Source organism: Vipera ursinii (assembly GCF_947247035.1).
Source record: "Vipera ursinii genome assembly, chromosome: 6".
Classification (NCBI taxonomy): Eukaryota; Metazoa; Chordata; class Lepidosauria; order Squamata; family Viperidae; genus Vipera; species Vipera ursinii.
Genome location: NC_139515.1, coordinates 39,100,023 through 39,121,789, shown reverse-complemented (window position 1 = coordinate 39,121,789; position 21,767 = coordinate 39,100,023). Strand labels below are relative to the sequence as shown.

Here is a 21,767-nt window from a genome sequence, read left to right as displayed (position 1 = left end):
ATATTTGTATATCCTATAAATGGTATAATCAAAAGCCATCACAATTATGCTGACACTCTTCTTGATTGTCTCACGAGTTTATATCATATTTATAATGTGATATCAATTGAATTTAATTAAACTACATATATTGATCTTTTTATTATGGGATAAATGATTTTCTCTTGTCTATTAGATAAACTTTCTTTTTTAGATTTCCTCCTTGATTTTTACTTACATATCACCATGTTCTTTACATTCGTCTTCTGGTCATCCCTCCTATTTCCTCATATGCCTATTGTCGTTTGTTCTATCTTGAGTTTTAATTTGCTTTGGTCTTTCTTGTGCTATTTCATATCATTCTGCCTCTTTTCTCAGGTTTGTTTTTTTTGTAAGTGGGCTTTTAAATTTTTGACTTGCTTCATCTTTGAGTAACTTATTCAAAAAAGAGAAGTCTTATTTCTTTGATTATCATAATACTTTCCTAGGGATCAATCTCTTTATTCTTTTACTTCTTTTCCTTTCTTCCACTGTCTTTATTGGAAGGAAATGTTTTCTTCCTCCTCACTTTCTCTAATTTTTGTTTAGAGATGATGATGATTATTATTATTATTATTATTACAATAATTTTATTGTGTTAATATATCATGGCTTGGAAAAGGTAGGTTCTCTTTTTTGTTCATGTGCAGCACTTACTACTTATAAAATGGCTTTAATTTTATTGCTAAAAGTTTACTTTTAGTTAACTCTGGGTTAGAGTTCAAAATCGTTTTCTGATACTCCTTTTGCTAGCATTCTTCCCTTTCCCTTCTTCCATTTCAAAACTTTTAGATCTTTATTTGGTACTTAGTAATTTTAAGTATTTCCTAAACAATGTATGATATGATGTTGATACTATGCATGCCTGTGTATATGATTAAAATGAATTATTGGGAAATATAAAGCTTGTTGGTGGTCCAGAAGAAGATTTTAATATGATTGCTAATTTTTAATTCAGGACAAATAACAAGATCATGAACATTCTGCCTGAAGAACTGAAACCATTTCAATCTCTCGGAACTTTAGATCTCAGCAACAACAATATTTCTGTGCTTGAGATGGGGTCATTTCCTCCCCTGGTGCTCAAAAACCTGTAAGTTAAGTTCAAGCTTTCATTTCATCCAAAGTTTTCTTTAAAAAAAACCAAAACCTTTTTGATCCCCTACTGTAATCAGAAGAGGTTCATAGTGATTCACAAAAAGCTCTGTGGGAATGGGCTTTTTTTTTTGCTCCTAACATCTGGCCTTAAAAAAACAGGTTAAAAATGGCCACACGGACCAGTGTACCGGTACTTTTGGAATTTGGCAATTGTCTACCGTGCTATCACTTCCTGGCTAGAATTGATTATCAAATTCAAAATAATAACACATATTCATGTGACTCTATTATAAAGATAATTTTGGGGAAAATAGTGCCTTGTGCAGATTTTGCTTTCTGTTCATCTTATTCTCACCCCATGCACAGTGGATGTTATATTTGCATAGTCTGTTCTCATAGCTTCAAACTAAGTAGTGGTGAACATAATGCCTAGAATTTAGAGTTAGGAATGTCCACTGCAAGTTGTAAAGGACAACAGTCAGAATCTCAAGAGAGAACCATCATTTTAATCAAAAGAAAATTCACTGGACTTTGTTGACTGTGCCAACTGATTCATTCATTAATCCTTTTCATCCTAATTATCATACTTTTTTAAAGACAGAGACAACTATCTCACAAAGTATTTTTAATGTTCTGTAAATCAAGTCAATATTTATATAATAAAACAATAGATATTTGAGACTATTGTCAAAAAGGACCAAATATTTCAGTATAATATTTTGAAACTATTTAAAATTGAATTGAATATTTTTAAATATTTATAAAACCCTAGTAAGACCACAAAGGGACTACTGCAATCAGTTTTGGTCACCATACTACAAAAAAGATGTTGAGACCTTGGAAAAAGTTCAGAGAAGAGCAATTTAGATGATCCAAGGCCTGGAGACTAAAACATATGAAGAACAGCTGCAGTTCTTGGGTTTGGCTAGTCTAAATAAAAGAAGAAACGGGTGACATGATAGCAGTATTCCAATATTTGAGGGGCTGCCACAAAGAAGAGGGCATCAAATTATTCTCCAAAGCACCAGAAGGCAAGACAAGAAACAATGGTTGGAAACTGACCAAAGAGAGAAGCAACCTGGAATAAAGGCGAAACTTCCTAACATTGAGGACAATTAACCAGTGGAACAGTTTGCCTTCATAAGTTGTGAGCACTCCATCACTGGAGGTTTTTAAGAAGAGACTGGACAGTCACTTGACTGGGATGGTATAGGTCAGGGGTCGGCAACCTGAAAAAGCAAAAGAGCCACTGGGAACCGGTTCCATCACACATAAAAAAAAGTGGGAGCCGCGTGCATGTGTCCATGCACACGCATGTGCAAAAAACATTTTGCACATGTGCAAAACGTTTTGTTTCTTGCGCGTGCGCAGACGCGCGTGCGCAGTTGCCACTTTATGTGTGATGGAACCGATTGCGCGACGGCCCATTTGCAGAGCCGACATTAATCTGGCACCCAGTCAAACGGTCACCTCCTTATTGTGATGCCATCTTTCAACCACCCGCATAAAATTTTCTGGCAAAGCTTCCGTAATCTTCCGTAATATCACACAGAGCATGAGCCTTTTGTTTTTTCTTTACGAGAAAAGATCCTGTTGTGAAAGTGCTCTTTTCCCCTCGACATAAAAGCCCAAACCTTACAAACTGTCAGCCCTCCTCCATTGCATCAGCTCTCCACACAGCCTAGTATTGTGCTGATTTAATTTAAAAAGTCCCAAAGAGTTCCGAGGAACTTGCTCCCCAACTTCGACGTTTTCCCATTTTGACAAAATGGCAGAACCCCACCTCTCTTCTTGGTGCCATTCATTGCTTTAATAACTGTGAGAAAGGCAGAAATTTAGCACGATCAGCCCTCAGGCAGTGCTGGCTACCCCAGTATTTCTGCCTCCCACGCAGCAGAAAGAGCACAAGGGGTGAGACTGGTTGGAGGGGGGTGGCAGAGATACGACAAACCCTTGAAAGAAGCCCGATTCCCTTTTCCTTACCCATCGCGATCGCGGCCTCGGTCACCGAAGCCTCGCATTCTCCCAAGCAGAAAAAGGGGACCTCTGTGCAGGACTACATGAAGGGTAGCGCTGAGAGGCCCAACCGCGCCTACTCTGAACTTTCCTGCTGCTTTGTGGCTATAAAAAGAACTCCCAGGACTTAATTTTCCCAGCTAAACAGCTGACGGGTTTGGTTTTTCTGGAGCCTCTGAGAGCCGAGTCGCGTCAGGAACTGCTTGGCACTTGTTAAAAAGCAAACCAGCCTTTCTTTGGCCTCTTAAACGCAATGAAATACGGAAGTGCAAGTCCATAGCATTTCCGTTGCCATCGCTTAGTTCAGCGCCACATTTTGAGTGGAAAAATTGCCCAGTTTCCTTAGAAACTGGCAAGTTATGTGTGCTCTGCAATATGTAGAGTTTAGTAACGGGCCGCAGCAACTTTCCATTCGGAGAGGTGCACGCGCAGCTCTCCAAAGGTTTGGAGAGCTACGCGCGCATCTCCACCCGTTTGGAGAGGTGCGCGTGTGGCGCCACCCGTTTACAGACCTGCTGCCGTGGCCCATTTGCAGAGCCTCTAAAGGCGGCAGCTCTGCAAACGGGCTGCAGCAGCTCTCCCAATGAGCGGCGCCACTGCTCATTCAGGCGGAGGTGCGCACGCACCTCTTGGAACGGGCAGTGGCGCCATCCGTTGGGAAAGCTGCCGCGGCCTGTTTACAGGCTGCCGCCTTCCTCTGAAGGCGGCAGCTCTGCAAATGGGCCGCAGCAGCTTTCCCAACTAGCACGCACCTCCGCCCGTTCGGAGACGTGCGCGCTCACCTCGGAACGGGCAGTGGCACCATCCTTTCTAGCTTCTATTCTATTCTATTCTATTCTATTATCACTGTCATTTCAGGATTAATGTAAAGTGTAAAATATATTTCTTTGGAATCAATGCGGGGGATTCTCTGAATTTTAAGAGCCGTTCAAAGTGATGCTTATCTAATGATGGGGTAAAGAATTTTAAAATGAAGATTAAGATGAGTAGTTGCAAACAGCAGATGATTAGGATTTGGGTACAGAATTTAAACATTTCCAGATATGTTATTCTTTCCTTTTTTCCCAGCCATATTAGCAACAATCGGATAGTTTCACTGGAACCAGGCATTTTTGACAACTTGACTAACACGCTTCAAGTCTTGAAGCTGAACAAGAACCGCCTTTCAACCATTCCACAGAAGATGTTTAAACTTCCCCACCTCCAACATCTGTGAGTACATCCTCCAACTGCCTTGTTCCTTTCAGTGATATATGCAGGCTTCCTTCAGTGGTTGAGCATTAGCCCTATTAGCAATCACATAAGCTTAGGAGAGATTTAGATGCAGCAAAAATACAATTCCGGTTCACTTTCTGAATGTTTATATTAATTTATTTTGTTTGCATTGCCTGGATTAAGATACTTGTAATGCTATTGTGTTTTATAGTGTTGTATAGAAGGAAGGTAAGACGTTTTCTTTAGATTCTTTTCTCTCATTGTTAGTAAATCACTAAAAATATTGACAGGGAAAATTGTGAAAGACTGGATGTACCAAAAAAAGAAGTTACTTCTTTTCTCCACATGGCCCAACCCTCATCATTCACCATCCCATTCTCAGATTAAACTAACCTCCTTGATGACTTCTTTTGTTAAGAAAAGTTAAGTGAGAAACTGATAAAAATGCTGTATGTGTAAACTGCAATGTGAGAAAACTAGTAGAGAAGTGTCAGATATTAGAGATGCAAAGAAATACTTGCCTCTCAAAGAGATAAGAAGTAGTTGTATAGTACAGAATAAGAAAGCTTAATAAACAGAAGCAATGGGTCTCAATTGGGGGCACATTCACAGAACTCAGAAATAATCTGGGTAGGAAACACAGTAAGTCACTGAAAGTTTAATTAAAACTTTAATAAGGTATAACAATGCCTGGAAATATATAAATAACAGTTTCAGAAGAAATGTTTCTATCATTATTAAAATCCAACTTCTTGATTCAGTGACTAGTGGAATTCAAAATATGAAATGGGAGAACCAAGTTTTCAAGAATAATGACCAGATGTCCATAACACAGTGCTGAAAAGGCACTATGGCAGGAGTGTCAAACTGCCGACCCACAGGCCAGTTTCATCATACCAAAGCCATGCCCACCCCATTGCCAGCAATGCAAAAAGAGTCGCGATATGTTGTGACACGTCATGTGACATGGCAAGTTTGACACCCCTGCAATATGGCATCCATGGTGCCCTTAGGTAGTAATCAAAGAGCTCCAATATTTCCTTTAATTTCTAAAAAAATTATGAGAGAATAAAATATTTCAAGATTTACATGACCTCACATGGCATTGTACTTACTGTGTATACTCAATAATAACCTGAGAATTTTAGGTGTCAAAGTGCACCCCAAAATTGTGTTCAGCTTATCCACAGTTGGGCTCATTCACTACTATTAACAGAATTTCTTTGTTAAACTACCATATATTTTTGTGTATAAGCCCAGCCAAGGAAAAGCTAATTTCTCGATTTTTACCAAAATTCCATGAAAAATGGATAGCCAGTGGTTTGCCCACAGATAAACCAATTCCAAAAATTAAAATAAATAAAAATATCAAGAACCTGAATATGTAGAAGGCTAACAATTTGGTATTTGAGGGGCTTGGTAAGAGTCACTGCAAAAGCTTAAAAGAGAGGCTGCATCACAGTAAAGCTAGCATGAGCTTTCTGAATTACTCTTTTTTAATTCATTAATAATACTTTAAATTACAGAAGATTTAAGATGTGGGGAAAGGAAAAAATGCTCTAGAGTTTACATGGGTAAAAGGAATAACAACCATAGAAGTGACAGAAAAGATTCATATAGAACATAGTTGTAAAAATTAAGGTGCTGAAAAAAGATGTCATGTACAGCAAATCTAACTAACATTTTAAATGTTCCATAAGAGAACATCAGAAGTAGGACCAAATGCACACTGACGCACACATAGTCATGGATAGCAAATAACTTCCTAAAATGTTAACTGAACCCCCTGAATTCCTGGCAAAAAAGTAAAATAGGTTTGAAAGTTAACCAAAATTATTGGCACTGTCATGCCTTAGAGTTCAATATTTTTTTGTTAAGAGAAGTCTAGTTGAAGAGTCTGGTTTGTACTTCTTCTAAACATATAAAGACATAGGGCCACACACACGGTGCTTAGAAACTGAAATTTATCTACAATAACATGGAATATTTTTTCCCTTCAGAGAGATGAGTCGCAACAGAATTAAAAAAATAGATGGACTTACTTTTCAAGGACTGCCTTCTTTGAAATCATTAAAAATACAGAAAAATGCGCTTGTTTGGCTCATGGATGGAGCTTTTTGGGGATTAAGTAATATGGAAATTCTGTAAGTACATATTTTCAGTCTTCAAGAAAGAATAATTCTGAATATTACAATTAATTGTGTTTGAGGACTAATTTGTTCATAAAATATTTATGTACAAAATGCAAAATGATAAAAAAATTTCTAGTTTGTATGAGAAAGATACTTGATCTTTTTTTCTACCTTTTAATGGTTAAAGCTTGCAGCTATAAATTGGTTTTTCATTTTGTATTCTTAGGGAGCTGGATCATAACAACCTAACAGAGATCTCCAAAGGCTGGCTTTATGGCTTGTTCATGTTACAGCAGCTTCATCTTAGCCAAAATGCAATCAGCAGGATCAGACCTGATGCCTGGGAGTTTTGCCAAAAACTCAGTGAGCTGTGAGTAGTGAGTTTGTGGTGTGAGTGTGTGTATTTGGCTCTCCTCTGTTTTAAAAGTAAGGTGCAGGCCAAAGTATGACTGGAAAAACAATTGGATAATGACTACATGATGACAATACATTTGCTTTTATGTGCATGTGCTGAATTCATTGATGCTTTGTTGTAAGAACTGAAGCCAATTGTGTTGCTTTGTACCAGTAACAATTTTGACTTTGCTACTGTAATATCAAATAAAAGAAACTAGTTCTGCAATAATATTACATGTCATGGAAAATAATCCACAAACTTGTATTAAAAATAAATTATTCTGAAACTGATTAAGAAGTTGCGTTCTTAGCTTGAATATTTTGTTTATGCTGATTTAAAACCAACATTTGCTCCCATTTTTTTAATTTGCAGTGATTTAACTTACAATAACTTAGCAAAACTAGAAGATTCAAGCTTTGTTGGTTTAAGCCTACTAGTAAGGCTGAATATTGGGAACAACAAAGTCAGCTACATTGCAGATTGTGCCTTCCAGGGATTATCCAGTTTACAAACTCTGTAAGTTTCAAGAAGTTTCAACGAAGTGACTGTTGGCATTTACTTATGTATGTACATATGTACCTACCTACCTATTTGATTTCATTTCTATAGCCACCCATCTCAATGAAGTGATTCTTTGCATGTATGTATGTATGTATGTATGTATGTATCTATCTATCTATCTATCTATCTATCTATCTATCTATCTATCTATCTATCTATCTATCTATCTTATCTATCTATTTGATTTCATTTCTATAGCCACCCATCTCAGCAACTAACTCTGGGTGACTCATAATTCTACATTATATAAAACTTAAGAAAATTATGAGAACTAAAGACTATTTCAGTGTTTCTCAATCATTTGCTGACTGGGGAATTCTGGGAGTTGAAGTCCATACATCTTAAAGTCTCCAAGGTTAAGAAACACTGGACTACTCCATATAAAAGACATTAAGATATAATAAAACAATGTTGTCTTTTTGTAATGGGTCTCAGAAACGTATGAAGGAAAACTCAGTAATAGGTGCAGTTTTCTTAATACAGATTGACTTGGAACCAAGGACTTTTTAAAAGCACCAAAATTCATTCTTTGTCTAGGTATCAAAAAAACAACATATTGCTTACTTTTGTATGAATTTCCATTTTAAATTATGTGTTAAAAACTTAGACAGATTGTTATAGAAATAAGGAATTATAATACAGAACATATCATACAGTACCATCATGGGAAAAGGTGAAACTCCAGCAGCAAAATTTTGGGAAGGAACACAAAATATTGGGATATTTGAAGATAGAATTTCGTATACATAAAAATATTATAATGTCAGAAGAATAATTTGGGGTTCCAACTCAAGCTAGGGTTGCACAAGAATAAATAAAAATGAGATCTAGACAGTTGTGAGGAAAGAAGAAATATTTATTCCTGAAAGCAAAACCATTTGCTTTTAGAGGCAGACAGAAAAACAGGATACAGTGCCAAACTTTTATAGAGGGAGCTTGTCCAGGGTGTGGAAGTGTCTATGTACTGGGAGAGATAGAGAGAAAGAGTGAGAGACAGAGAGTATTTACTTGTGAACATACAGTTCTGTTGGGAGACTTAATTTAATTAGTACTATTTGTATCTACAGATTTTATCTTTTAATATGTTGATTAGGTCTGGGTAACTTATTTCAGGGTTTGAAGAAGTTTGTTAATTTGATTAACTGGAGATACTGATTCTCAGACCATTGTGGATTCTGTTAATATTTTAAGGGATGATGGAAACTGTAAAGGAATAAAACGTATTTGGATATAAAACTGCTCACAGTAATTTTGGATTTTTAGACATTGCTTATTTGGGGGCAGGTCATATATCCTATGATACTCACTGGAGCATTGTTGCCAACTTCTAGTTGTGTGCTTACCACTGAAAAGCTTTCAGTGATGGTGTTGTAATCTGCATAATGGCATAATGGAAAAGAATGGGAACCACGAGCAACATCATTTATTGTTGCTGTTGTTATAAAAGCACTCACCCATTTACAGTACTTGCGATTGTTGCCTACATGCACTGATGTTTACATGTTCCGTTGATGGGAATATCTGTATTCCAACTCACATTATGACATGTAAATCAGACAATAATAGCTTGTTTTTTAGTGTAAGAAATGTCTGGTCTTTGGTACCATCCATGTACATTAATCCAACAGTTAAGCCTCTGTTACAATTAGCCTGCTTGACTTTTTAACTCCCCTCACCCCTTGCTACTGGCATAGTAGCTCTTCTGATGAGTATTTTTATGATCCATAAAAGCCCTATATGTTTCGTAATAGCATTAAAATTACAAAGATACCATAAAATAGAATTTTAGTTTATGATTTGCAGATGGAACTACCATAGATAAAGTGTGATCAATGCTTAGTGAACTGAATATCATGTTTCTCTGAAAGTGAGACCTATCCTGAAAATAAGCCCTAGCTTGATTTTTATAGGTGTGCCCAATATAAACCCTACCCCCAAAATAAGTCCTAGTTTTGTTTCGAGGCACACACATAAAAAACAAGCTGGGGTGGGGGGCTGAAGCTGCCCCATGTGTCCCACACCACTTTCCTTAGGTCCGCTGCAGCCAGGCCTCCTATGCCCTGACATCTGCTGTTGCCTGACTTCTTCTGCGGCCGCATGCCACATGGCACTTCACGATGCTGCCACCGGCTGCTTGCACCTGGAGGCTGCAAGGCTCGCCACTGCTGTGGCTCACAGCAAGACACCACATGGCTTATTGCGCCAGTGCTGCTGCTCGTGGCAGGAGGTCACACAGTGCATCATGCCAATCATGCCGGTGCCACCAGTTGCAGCAGGAGGCCACAAGGCTCATTGCACTGATCGCACCGGTGCTGTCACTTACGGCAGGAGGCCATGAGGCCCATTGCATTGATTGCGAGCATGCACAATGGAGCTTAGGACCGCCCCCGACCTCCGTTCGTTCCGCCAGGACCTGAAGAGCTCTCTGGCCCAGGCTGAGAATTTTAATTTTAATTTTAACTGGGGTTTTATTTGTTCAGGGACGGATATAATTTTTTAAATCTGTTTTTAACTTTTGTATTTTTTGTTTTAATCACCCTGTAAACCGCCCTGAGTCCTTTGGGAAAGGGCGGTATATAAATATAATAAAATAAATAAATAAATAAATGGTGCAATGAACCTCGCGGCCTGCTGCAACTGGTGACACCAGTGGAATGTGGTGGGGGGCTGCAAGCGGCCGCAGAAGAACTCAGGCAGAGGCTCAACAGGTGTTGGAGAATGGAAGGCCTGGCTGCGGCAGTCCTAAGTTAAGCAGGTAACACATCCCCCAAAAATAAGACCTGATGCCTCTTTTGGAGGCAAAAAAATATAAGACCGGGTCTTATTTTGGGGCAAACACGGTAGTATACTGAGTCCTTTTCCCCCCACAGAACAAGTATTAATACATAATCTAAACCGCAGACAAAAATTCAGGTAGTGTAGTAAGGTAGAAACCAGGACACATTGCTTCTAGTCCCTCCTTAGTCATAAAGTCAACTGGATGATTTTGGGCCAGTCACTCTTTTTCAGACCTAGGAAGAAGATAATGGAAACTACTTCTTTGCCAAGAAAACTGCAGGAACCTCTCTAGGTAGTTGCCAGGAGTCAATATTGACTCAGAAACACAGAAACACACACAAAAGATTATAAACTAAGAGTTACATAAATTAAAGTTGTGATTTCAAAAAAAAGGTGTACCTTTTTCATATTTTAGGACTGATTTAAAATCTTTTCCTCCCCTCATTACAGAGACCTTAAAAATAATGAAATCTCATGGACAATTGAAGATATGAATGGTGCTTTCTCTGGACTTGACAAACTTAGATGGCTGTAAGTATAACTTCTCTCTGAGTAATGATAAATATTTCTTCTGTGGTCTTGGATATGAAACTATATCAAGGACACTAGTTCCTGCAAATTATAATTACTATCATTGTTAATATCATTGTTATTCTTGTGGCAATAATAGTTATTATTATGGTTCCATAAAAGTCCATAGATAAAACAACAACTACAGATGAAATGATAAATCACTGATAGCCAGACATAATATGTAGGGAAATTAGATAGTATTAGTTGATATTAGACCAGCTGGCAGCTGCCTGCAGTGTGAATTTAACTTTGATGTTTGTTTGCTCACTGCTTTTATGTTTTCTCTTTGACGCTACCTTTAGAGTACTTTCAGTGTTTGCATCATTAGTAGCACAAAGCTAACTGGAATTTTCTTTTCAAACCCATCCATTTTATTTCTCTTGTAATGTGGAGTGTGAAAACTAGCTAAGATGGAGATGGGGAAATGTAAATAACATGCTATGAGACTTTGTAGCCAAAGTTTCATCCTTGACATACTATCTTTCTAATGCAAAAATATGAAAACGATTTGATATATAATTCAACTTCTTGCTGTTGATTTTGTGGCTTTTCTGTTCTCGCTTAATAATGATTAAATCTGTTTTAATCACTACTCTACATATTTCTATTTCATAGCATGCTATTATTTGGGGTATATTTTACAGGATGTTTTTGATTTTAAATTGATCTTGCTTTCATTGCTTTTTATCTTGAAAACATAATCAATAAAAGCAATATATAAAAATAATAATTTCTTAGTGTCACATATAGTACTACAAAATGTCTTATTTTAATTCCTTATAGATATTTAAGTAATTACATCATTGAAATGCTGATTAGTTGTGTGCAGAGACAACATTTTATAGCTTCATTAGAATGCATATATTTTCTTTAGATTCCAACAGGTGGAAAAACGGGATGGGTTGTGTGGATTCCTAAAATAATTGCTTTACCAAATTAGGTTAATAAACATTTTTAAAATGCCTTCATCTTTTTAGTTATTGAACCAAAATAAAAGCACCCATTTAGCAAATGGAATCATTGTAGCAGGAAGATGCTTAAAAGGCAAATAATTGCAACATGATAAAATATGGCTCCAAAGGTATTATCAAAATCTCCAGATATACTTACTTTATTACATCTGTTACGTATTATATTTCCAGGCTTCTCCAAGGAAACAGAATTAGATCTATTACCAAGAAAGCATTTTCTGGTCTGGATGCACTTGAACACTTGTAAGTATTTCAAAATTATTCTTAAATAAAGTTACTAAAATGTACAGTGGTGCTAATATTAAAAAGATTGCTTAGGGGCTGGCAATGCACTGTCCACAAGCAAAAATTGAATACTTTTTCTGGGTTGGGGATTAAAAATAGTTTTACCCTAGGCGTAAAATGGAGGTCACTGTTAAAAAGATCCATGAAAGGACAAGTGTGATGCAGTCCAGCTAGCATTTATCTACAATTGGAAAATCTACATTATAGGTAGTTGTGAGTACACTTACTTTCTAAACTGTCTTTATTTTCATTTCTATTATTAAAGTGAGTAAGTTAGATCCTTGTGTTTTTTTGGAGCTTTTAATAAAGCCTGTAGCAGTAAAAGTTTCTTTGAAGTATCGACTTCTGTCATTTTAGGAAGTACATCAATCATGTTTTACCCTTGAACCTCAACTTGTTGTTGTTAGTTGCGAAGTCGTGTCCGACCCATCGTGACCCTATGGACAATGTTCCTCCAGGCCTTCCTGTCCTCTACCATCTTCTGGAGTCCATCTAAGCTCACGCCTACTGCTTCAGTGACTCCATCCAGCCACCTCATTCTCTGTCGTCCCCTTCTTCTCTTGCCCTCAATCTTTCCCAGCATTAGGCTCTTCTCCAGTGAGTCCTTCCTTCTCATTAGGTGGCCAAAGTATTTGAGTTTTAGCTTCAGGATCTGGCCTTCTAAAGAGCAGTCAGGGTTGATCTCCTCTAGGACTGACCGGTTTGATCGCCTTGCAGTCCAAGGGACTCGCAGGAGTCTTCTCCAGCACCATAGTTCAAAGGCTTCAATTCTTTGGCGCTCAGCCTTTCTTATGGTCCAGCTTTCACTGCCATACATTTCAACTGGGAAGACCATAGCCTTGACTATATGCACTTTTGTTGACAGGGTGATGTCTCTGCTTTTTAGTGTGCTGTCTAGATTTGCCATGGCTTTCCTCCCCAGGAGCAAGCGTCTTTTAATTTCTTGGCTACAGTCCCCATCTGCAGTGATCTTGGAGCCCAGGAAAATAAAATCTGTCACTACCTCCATTTCTTCCCCATCTATTTGCCAGGAATTGAGAGGGCCAGATGCCATGATCTTGGTTTTCTTAATGTTTACTTTCAACCCAAGTTTTGCACTCTCCTTCTTCACCCGCAACAAGAGGCTAGATAGACTTTAAAGACTTTAAAGAATTAAAAAGGGCTTTTTTATAAAAAAAAATGATGAAAACCGACACACAAAGTGAAGTTAAGATCACCTTTTTATCATTCCTTTCTTCCTTCCTCTCTCCCTCCTTAGGCCATACCAGTAGTCCTCAACTTATGGCCACAATTGAGCCCAAAATTTATGTTGCTAAGTGAAATATTTGTTAAGTGAGTTTTGCCCCTTTTTACGACCATTCTTGCCACAGTTGTTAAGTGAATCATAGCTATTATTAAGTTAGTAACACAGTTGTTAAGTGAATCTGGCTTTCCTCATTGACTTGTGTTTGTCAGACGGTTGTAAAAGGTGATTGCATGACTCTGGGATACTGCAACCATCATAAATATGAGTCACTTGCCAAGCTTCTGAATTTTGATCATGTGACCAAGGGGATGCTGCGATGATCATCAGTGTGAAAAATGGTCAAAAGTCACTTTTTTTGGTGCCATTCATTATAACTTTGAACAGTCACTGAATGAACTGTTGTACGTCGAGGACTATCTGTATTAATTTCTTAAAAATCCAAACACGTTTACAGTTTTTTTTAAAAAATTGAAATCTCTTTTTTTAATTCATCAAAAGAATTCCCTTACCTAATGTTATTTTTTAGGGATGCGGTGGCTCAGTGGGTTAGGACACTGAGCTTGTCGATCAGATGGTCGGCAGTTTGGCGGGTCGAATCTCGAGTGCCGCGTAACAGACTGAGCGCCTGTTACTCGTCCCAGCTTCTGCCAACCTAGCAGTTCGAAAGCACGTAAAAATGCAAGTAGAAAAACAGGGACCACTACGGTGGGAAGGTAACAGCGTTCCGTGCGCCTTTGGCATCTAGTCATGCCGGCCACATGACCACGGAGACGTCCTCGGACAAGCGCTGGCTCTTCGGCTTTGAAACAGAGATGAGCACCGGCCCCTAGAATTGGAAAAGACTAGCATGCCTGTGCGGGGGAACCTTTACCTTTACCATTTTTAATGTTATTTTTATCCAGAAATATTGGTAAATTGTTCTGTCTAATTGCAATGAGATACAAATGGTCTATTTTCTCCTTTTTGGAATATAATTTGCCCTAAGTTGATCTGCATTATTCTTTTCTCCTATAGAGATCTGAGTAACAATGCAATCATGTCAATTCAAGGAAACACATTTTTACAAATGAAGAATCTTAAAGAATTGTAAGTACGGTATCTATCTGTCTCCTCCAACAGAGCTTTCACTTAGTTAAAAATACCCAATAATAGTTGAGTTTATCTAAGGTTGCAGTATTTATGAGACCTAAGCTAAGCTTTAAAAAAAGTTAAATCTAGACTTAGTACTTGCATTGGGAAATCACAAGGTGAGAGATGGGAACCAGACAGTTGGAACAAATCCCAGAATGAGGTAGTGGTAAGTCACATCTGTATTATTCTCCCTCTCCCCAAAAATCACATGGAAGTTTTCATGAAATTACATTTAGGTTAATTTGGAGGAGTCTTTCCATTTATTAAGACACAATGAAATAAGGGGGAGGAGGTTGCTCACTTGTGAAAAGAACTGTGAGACCTAGTTCTCACACTGTGGAAAATACCCTGATATCAGATCTCACCATGACTAAAATAAAACAAAGAGGGGAAATTGACTTCTTGTTCTGAAACCCTGAAAAAAGCATGTGTTTAATGGAATTCAAGCAACAATATTTTTAAGACTTCATACTGAAAAGTAAAATTAATTAGTGAAATATCACATTTTTCTTCAGGATAATTCTAGGTTTTGTAGGCATACTTTCTGTATCACACCCTATTTAAAATCCTGTAGATACTAATATGTTTGGTGCATGCTTAGTGTTCTCAAATGTGTTTTGTGTTGATAGAGTGCAGAGGATTTTTTTAGTTTCAATGAGTTTGATATGAGTTGAAATCAGCTTTGAGAGATCATCATGGAATACAGGTTCCAAATTGGGCCATCATGAAGAGTTAAGGCTCTAGTTTTAAAGACAAAAAGTTGCTTTGAAATATGCAGAATTCCTTGAAGCAGTTAAATCTTTTTCCCAGAGTCACATGTCTGGGAAGACACATGTATAATTTAAGGAGTTCCTATAAATTGCTACATGTGCACCCATGCAAGCTCTCAATCAATTTTTTCTCTTTAACTTTGAGACCCTGCACGACCCTAGTAGGCATATGTTATTAAAGAATGCAAAGCTTGTTATTAGGAACCTGGACGGAAAGACCATCATGTGAGAGTTACTTGTTACTGTCTTGATATGTTATGATGGAGCAAGATGTTGGGCATCAGTTTGTTGTTTGTTTATCCACTGGGTTATTTTTAATATTGTTCCCTTCAGATGTAGAGGTCTATTTTTCTTACAATTCTAATGTGTTCCTGTTTGTTTTCCAGATATATAAATACATCAAGCCTTTTGTGTGATTGCCAGCTGAAATGGCTACCTGAATGGCTAATAGACAATACATTCCAGACTTTTGTAAATGCCACATGTGCCCATCCTCAGGCATTAAAAGGAAGAAATGTTTTTGCTGTCAGCCTAGAAGGTTTTGTATGTGGTAAGTTTAAACTGTCCTTTTTAACTCTTGTCTAAAAGAGAGTTAACAAGATTTATCTTTAATGTTTTATAATTAATTCTCTTTCACTATATGTGTGTGTAGGATAATCTTTTTCTTCTAACTCTTCATGTACTATGAACTGCATATATTACAGTAAGCAATTTCAGACTGGGAATCACATGTAATTATTGATCATGCATGCATATTTCTACAGTGAAGGTGGCTTATGTACGGTATATGCTAGGGTCGTAAAATACATATATTTGTTAGGTAAGAAATGTAGTTTAATATGTTTAAATTGGTGCAAGTTTAGTGTTCTCAAATGCAAATAGCGTGACATTTTCACTTGTGAAATATGATTATGAACTATGATTAAATATGATTATGATTAACTAATAATCAGATCCAGTCCTCCTCTTCCTCCTCCTCCTCCTTCTTCTCTTCCTCACAAACCAAATCAAATATTTTTTATTACTATCTTTGACTGGCCCTTACAGTAAGAAAAGAGTAATAGTTTGATACAGCAATTCATTATCAAGGAGAAAACAATAGGACAATAAACAGCACAAAACAACAATAAAACCCACAAATCTAGAAATGCTTGAGAATCCTGAATATGGCTCCAGAATCCCTGTCCATTTTCTCATTAAAAGAAATCTTTCTTATATCTGACTATACTTATGTAATTAGGGCAACCATATTCTTTTTTTTCTTGCTGTCTTCTCAGTATACTCTGTGTTTCTAACATTCTTGTAGTATTAGGAAGTATATGCTATATTTATTTCCATTTAGCATGGCACTGTCCATCTTCTGGCTTGGTATTTTTCAGAGTTGTAGCATCACCTCTTATTGCCTAAATGTCATAAGACTATCTCAGCTACACTGGGAAAGTTAGCGTTATCCAGATGTTGATATGCTACAACTTTCAACAACTATTATCATGGTTGTTGTAGCTGGGGATTCTGAAAGTTTAATAACACAGAAGGACTACTGGTTCCCTACATCTTATAGATTGCATTTCTGAATGGAAAGGATACATGCTCACAATTGAAAAATTGCAAGAAAAACACTTTATGTTTGCAGTGTTATCTAATAATTAGTATGTTATGTAAAAGGAGATTAATCAGTTGGTCTTGGACTGTTCCAGTCCAGATAGGAGGGTTGATATTTCCATAATAAGGGCACATATTACTATATCTGAAGAATAGTCAGGAAACTGGAAAGGAAGCCTGAAAGAAAAATGCCTTTAAAAGGCACAGAGTTTGTGAGGGTAAATGAGATTTAAAAATATCCTTTATTGGCTTAAGCTTCACCTTAGTCCAGCATGTTGTAATTCAAACAAGTGACTGTGGTGCTTTCCATCAAGAAAGGGAGACCTGCTCTGTGAAAATATTATTGGTGCCCTGGTCCAGGAGAAACTTCACATCTTAAATCTAATAGTTAATCTTGTTCTCGCCGCATTTATACGGTTAATTTCCAAGTGAGCTTGTACTCAGTTAGAAATAAGTGCCAAGCACATTGGACTTTCATTATAGCAAGAGATCAAGTTGATAAAGAAAGGGAAATAATGGTTTTACTACCTAAGCATCAGTGTAATTTCTCATGTTTGTTTTACTGTTTTCTCCAACAGTTTAAGACTCTATTAAAAGAAGAGGCAAAGTAATTTATATATAATATTCTATTCCACTGTTCATAACTTTCAGTTGAACTGAAGTAGAGGTAACCAACTGCCAAGCATCCAGTCGTAGCACTTCATATCTTATATAAAATAAGATACTTGGTAATAGCATTTGCAGCACCTGGCTTCTTAATAGTTTTAAAATAAATTCCCAGCATGCCATTTAGAAGAGTTACTATTTGAATTAATATTATTGTGCAGTTTATTTCAGGAGATGGACAAACTTCAGTTTTCTTTACTAGGCTAACCAAATGTAAAGAATAGAATAATAATAGAATAAGCTTAACTCATCAGTCTTCACAAAAAAAGAAACTATAGCCCAACATACCAAAAAAACCACTGCAAAAGACAAATTAGAAACAAAAATTAAAATAAGCAGGAAAATGTTAAGAGAACAACAATCTGACCTTGACGAATATAAATCACTGGGACCTGAGAGATTACATCCCAGAGTTCTGAAGGAGCTGGCAGATGTTATCTCAGAACCGCTGCACCACATCTTTCATAAATCTTGGAGCACTGGAGAAGTAACTGAGGATTGAAAAGGGGCTGATGTGGTTCCCATCTTCAAGAAAGGGAAAAAAACAGTCCCAGGAAACTACAGATCAATCAGTTTAACATCAATACCTGGGAAGATCCTAGAAAAGATAATCAGAAAACAGATCTGCGAACAACTAGAAGCAAACAAAATTATAACTACCGTATTTTTCGGCGTATAAGACGAGTGGGCATATAAGACGATTGGGCGTATAAGACGACCCCGTACATTTCCTGTTAAATTATAGGGTTTGGGCTATACTCGCCGTATAAGACTACTCCTCTTCCAACGCACACCAAATAAAAATTAAAAAACATAAGATTTGATTTTAATATGGTAATTTTAATTCAAATGCTTATGACATGCAGGTACTTAGTAGGAAAACTGTCACTTATAAACATACGGCTGTTTGTTATCAAACATGTAAACATAAAACAGTGCAAGTGGATTAAACTTTTCCTAATTCACTCTAAAGCTTTCCCTGCGCAGACCAAATGGGAGATCCGCTCCAGGTTTTCCAGCCAGCCCGCCCACCCAGTTCCTGAGTCAAATGTGTCCTTAGAGCTAAGCAGCTGCTCTGGCTGCTGCATTCCCCACCTGCCTTTCAAGTTGGGATAGACTGCAGCTGCTCTTCAACTTTAGAAGGAAAGACGCCCAGTTCCCAGCCTGTAAAAAATCACAGACTGCAGCTTCTGCAGACCAAATGGGAGATCCACTCCAGGTTTTCCAGCCAGCCCTGTCCCTAAAGTTTCAGCACCCGGCGTATAAGACGACCCCTGACTTTTGAGAAGATTTTCATGGGTTAAAAAGTCATCTTATACGCCAGAAAATACGGGTTTGTTAAAAACAGATGATGCCAAACCAATCTTATTTCATTCTTTGACAAAGTAACTAAACTAATAGACCAGTGAAATGCTGTGGACGTAGTATACTTAAATTTCAGTAAGGCATTTGATAAATAGACCACAACCTACTGCTCGGTAAGCTACAAAAAGGTGGTATAGAGAACATCACCATCAGATGGACTTGTAGCTGGCTGGCAAACCGTACTCAACGAGTAGTCCTCAATGGCACTACATCCATACAGAGAGAAGCAAGCAGTGGGGTACCACAAGGTTCCATCTTAGGCCCAGTACTCTTCAATATCTTCATCAATGACTTAGATGAGGGAATTGAAGGGGAACTCATCAAATTTGCAGATGACACCAAACTAGCAGGAGTAGCCAACACCCCAGAAGACAAACTCAGGACCCAAAAAGATCTTGACAAACTTGAACAATGGGCCTTTTCCAGTTTTAATGTGGAGAAAAGTACACTTTTACATTGAGGCAGGAAAAATCAAGGGTTTAAGTACAGATTAGGTAAGACCTGGCCCAAAAACAGCAACTGTGAGAGGGACTTTGGAGTCCTAGTAGACAGTCATTTGACTATGAGCCAGCAGTGTGCAGCTGGCTAATACAATCCTGGGTTGTATAAACAGAGGGATAGAATCAAGATCACATGAAGTATTAATACCGTCTTGTAAACCCTAGTAAGACCACACCTGGAATTCTGCAACCAATTTTGGTCACGATACTACAAAAAAGATGTTGAGACTTTGGAAAAAAATCAGAGAAGAGCAACTTCTTTAGCCTGGAGACTAAAACATACAAAGAACAGCTGCAGGACTTGGGTTTTGCTAGTCTAAAGAAAAGAAGAAATAGGGGAGACATGATAGCAGTATTCCAGTATTTGAGGGGCTGCCACTAAGAAGAGGAGTCATGTTATTCACCAAAGCACCAAAGGGCAGGACAAGAAACAATGGTTGGAAACTGATCAAAGAGAGAAGCAACCTGACAGTGAGGACAATTAGCCAGTGGAACAGCTTGCCTCCAGAAATCGTGGGTGCTCCATCGCTGGAGATTTTTAAGAAGATACTAGATAGTCACTTGTCTGAGATGGTATAGATTCTCCTGCTTGAGCGAGGGGCTGGACTAGAAGACCTGCAAGGTCCCTTCCAGCTCTATTCTTCAAGGATATCCCCATGTAGAGCACATTGCAATAATCTAAATGGGAGATGACCAGGCACAAACAGCTATCTAGTCTTTCTCTCTGTATCAGTGCAGCTTTTCCTTCTCTATGCTTTTAGGTTACTGGGTAGCCAGCTTTTCAATAAGTAGCTGTGTGATTGAGTGTGCTATGGAAAATGGAACTAATTTCTTTTAAACCATACAGAATGCCTTTGTATATAAGTATACAAGGATTTGTGAACTCGATGGTACATATTTCTGAGCAGAATATTCATGAAAGATTGACATTTACTAGATTAGCAATTCCTAATTTGGCATTGGTCCCAACCAAATTGTAGAAGACTGTTTTAGACAAAGATTAGTAAAACAACTGTTTTTTTAAAATGTGTTATATAAAATTAACTGTATCAGAACTAATAAGTTTTCAAATCTGATCTCACTTTTTTAGATGGACAAGAAATTGTGTGGTTTTATTCAGTGCTACTCTTTTTGTTTTGCTCTTTTTTATAGATGATTTTCCAAAGCCACAGATAACTGTCCAACCTGAAACTCAGTCAGCAGTCAAAGGCTCCAATTTAAGTTTTGTATGTTCAGCAGCCAGCAGCAGTGATTCCCCGATGACTTTTGCATGGAAAAAGGATAATGAATTAATACGTGATGCTGAAATGGAGAATTATGCTCACCTTAGGGCACAAGGTGGTGAAGTGATGGAGTACACCACCATCCTTAGATTGTGCAATGTTGAATTCAGTAATGAAGGAAAATACCAGTGTGTTATATCCAATCACTTTGGCTCATCGTACTCTGTTAAGGCTAAACTTACAGTGAACAGTAAGCATTTAAAATATACTTACACATTAAAATAAAAATATATGATATAGCATTCTTTCCAAAAGGTTTTGCTTAGCATACTTAATAGATATTGAGCAGGTATTAGCTGGCTGTATGAGTACATGAGAAAATAAATGAGTTTTTTTTTGCTGAAGTTTTATTGAAGAGCTTTAAAAGAGTAAATCCTGCTTCTCATTTCAATCATAGTTCCTTGTACCTGCAAGCTTCCATTTAGATTGCTGTAATTTGTAGGTAAAATAACTAGGCTCCTCATATTATAGCTCCCAGCATCCACAATGCCTGGCTATTCTAGCTGGAGTTTCTGTAAGGTATTCAACAACATGTGGAAACCCCTGGGAATTTATTAACATTAAAACTATATTTCAGTGCTAGCTAGAAATAACTATTTCAAATATATTTGCTCAGTTGATAACTAGAAGCAAGGTTTAGAACTGTTATTTCTTATGAGCTCTTCTGTTTCTGCTCTCCTGAAGGAATTAAATGAGGTTCTTTATAAACCAGAGAATGCGGTTATATAAAAACATTCTAATCTTTATATCTGCTCGATCTTCTATGATGGGTGGGTCTTCTCAAGGAACCCTATGAAGTGAAGAAAAACAGGTGGCAGCAAAAAGATTCTTGGTGGTAACATCCTTTTGGTAAAATTGTCTCTCTAGAGGTGCTACCAGATATATATTTGTTTGCCTGTTTTCATTTTTAAGACTTTAAACCTACCAGTATAATAGTTTGTTTTTGTTGTTTATTTTCCAGCATCAGTCTTCTCTAAAAAGTTCACAATAAATATTAAAAATGATAAATCATTAAAAATCAATAAGTAAATCAATAAATTGTCAGCAAATTTACAAACTAAGCTCCAGTATAGTACCTAAGACACCAGGCTAAGACTCAGGTTGTGCTTACTCACCTAGTCGGGCAAAAGGCAAAGGCAAACCACTTCAAAAACTGCCAA

General features: G+C 37.4%; 1 protein-coding gene across 5 annotated transcripts in view; it reads left to right on the top strand.

Moving 5' to 3' along the window:
* Nucleotides 1–21,767, top strand: part of LRIG3 (leucine rich repeats and immunoglobulin like domains 3) — an 85,749-nt gene that overhangs the window by 52,304 nt on the left and 11,678 nt on the right. For 4 of the 5 annotated variants that reach the window (XM_083365239.1, XM_083365237.1, XM_083365236.1 and 1 more), the window contains 10 exons: nt 977–1,111; nt 4,201–4,344; nt 6,348–6,491; nt 6,706–6,849; nt 7,249–7,392; nt 10,666–10,746; nt 11,931–12,002; nt 14,305–14,376; nt 15,578–15,741; nt 20,477–20,797. In XM_083365239.1, coding sequence (XP_083221365.1) covers nt 977–1,111; nt 4,201–4,344; nt 6,348–6,491; nt 6,706–6,849; nt 7,249–7,392; nt 10,666–10,746; nt 11,931–12,002; nt 14,305–14,376; nt 15,578–15,741; nt 20,477–20,797 — 1,421 coding nt within the window. The remainder of the gene's footprint in view (nt 1–976; nt 1,112–4,200; nt 4,345–6,347; nt 6,492–6,705; nt 6,850–7,248; nt 7,393–10,665; nt 10,747–11,930; nt 12,003–14,304; nt 14,377–15,577; nt 15,742–20,476; nt 20,798–21,767) is intronic. The other variant, XM_083365238.1, reaches the window with a different exon arrangement.